General features: G+C 50.8%; 1 protein-coding gene across 3 annotated transcripts in view; it reads right to left on the bottom strand.

The window, feature by feature from the left end:
* CSNK2A1 (casein kinase 2 alpha 1) overlaps positions 1 to 942 on the bottom strand; it is a 10,824-nt gene that overhangs the window by 966 nt on the left and 8,916 nt on the right. The window contains exon 12 of one of the 3 annotated variants that reach the window (XM_031057989.1): positions 1 to 377. This exon is cut by the window's left edge and continues 966 nt beyond it. In XM_031057989.1, coding sequence (XP_030913849.1) covers positions 262 to 377 — 116 coding nt within the window. In that variant the 3' untranslated portion in view covers positions 1 to 261. The remainder of the gene's footprint in view (positions 378 to 942) is intronic. The other 2 variants (XM_031057990.1, XM_031057991.1) reach the window with 2 other exon arrangements.

Genomic DNA, 942 nt, shown 5'->3' with positions numbered 1-942 from the left:
GTATTCCATCTGTAGGTATTTTCAGGGAATCCCCTGAGTTACGAAAAGTTCAAGTAAAAAAAGAAAAATCAGCCTATAATAATTTTGTATATAATGACTGAACTACTATAAATCCACAAGCAACAGTTCAGACACGGTGTCTCCAAAGCGTTCATCCCCTCCCTTCCCCTGCCAGGCACGAGCTGCGTCCTGAGGAGAGGTGGAGGGGGAAACCTCTTCCCCACCTGACTCAGCTCAGGCAGCAGGAGACAGAGCCCGTCACTACTGCTGGGCGCCCGCAGCAGCTGGAACCGGCATCCCCAGGGTGGTGGTGGCAGAGATGACGGGGGAGCCTGCTAGAGGTCCAAGGGGTGAAGGTGTTGGCACTGAAGAAATCCCTGGAAGAGAGACAGGTAAGCAGGAATTAGAGTAAAAACAGCGCACTGCTATCCAGGACAGCTTCTGAAGTCAAGCAGGAGCTTTGTGGGTCACTTATGTTTTTAGAGCTGGCAAAATAATTAAAGAGAGAAAAGATCTGTCACTATTCTCTGCAGCTCTGGGAAGGGCACAGATTTGCACACCCCTCAGTGTCACTGATGGGCAGAATCACAGAATGCTTTGGGTTGAAAAGGTAACCTTAAATCTCCTCGTGTTCCAACCCCCCTGCCATGGGAAGGAACACCTTCCATTAGACCACGTTGCTCCAAGCCCTGTTCAACCTGGCCCTTAAACAATTCCATGGATCTGACAGCCACAGCTTCTCTGGGCAGCCTGTGCCAGTGGACTGTCCTTCAAGCTGCTGCCAGAAAATCAACTGCAAAGAGCTTCTTAAAATGAGACCAGAAAAACAGGTCAGGCTGCCCAAGGCCTTACTTATCAGACTCTCCCACCCACTTTGCAGCTCTCCTTGCCCTTGTCCCCAATCCTGGGAGATGACCCAACACCACCCTCCCTGCCTGCTGA

Source organism: Geospiza fortis, unplaced genomic scaffold, assembly GCF_000277835.1.
Source record: "Geospiza fortis unplaced genomic scaffold, GeoFor_1.0 scaffold188, whole genome shotgun sequence".
Lineage (NCBI taxonomy): Eukaryota > Metazoa > Chordata > Aves > Passeriformes > Thraupidae > Geospiza > Geospiza fortis.
Note: the sequence above shows the minus strand (reverse complement) of the source record. Positions and strands in the feature narration are given on the sequence as shown.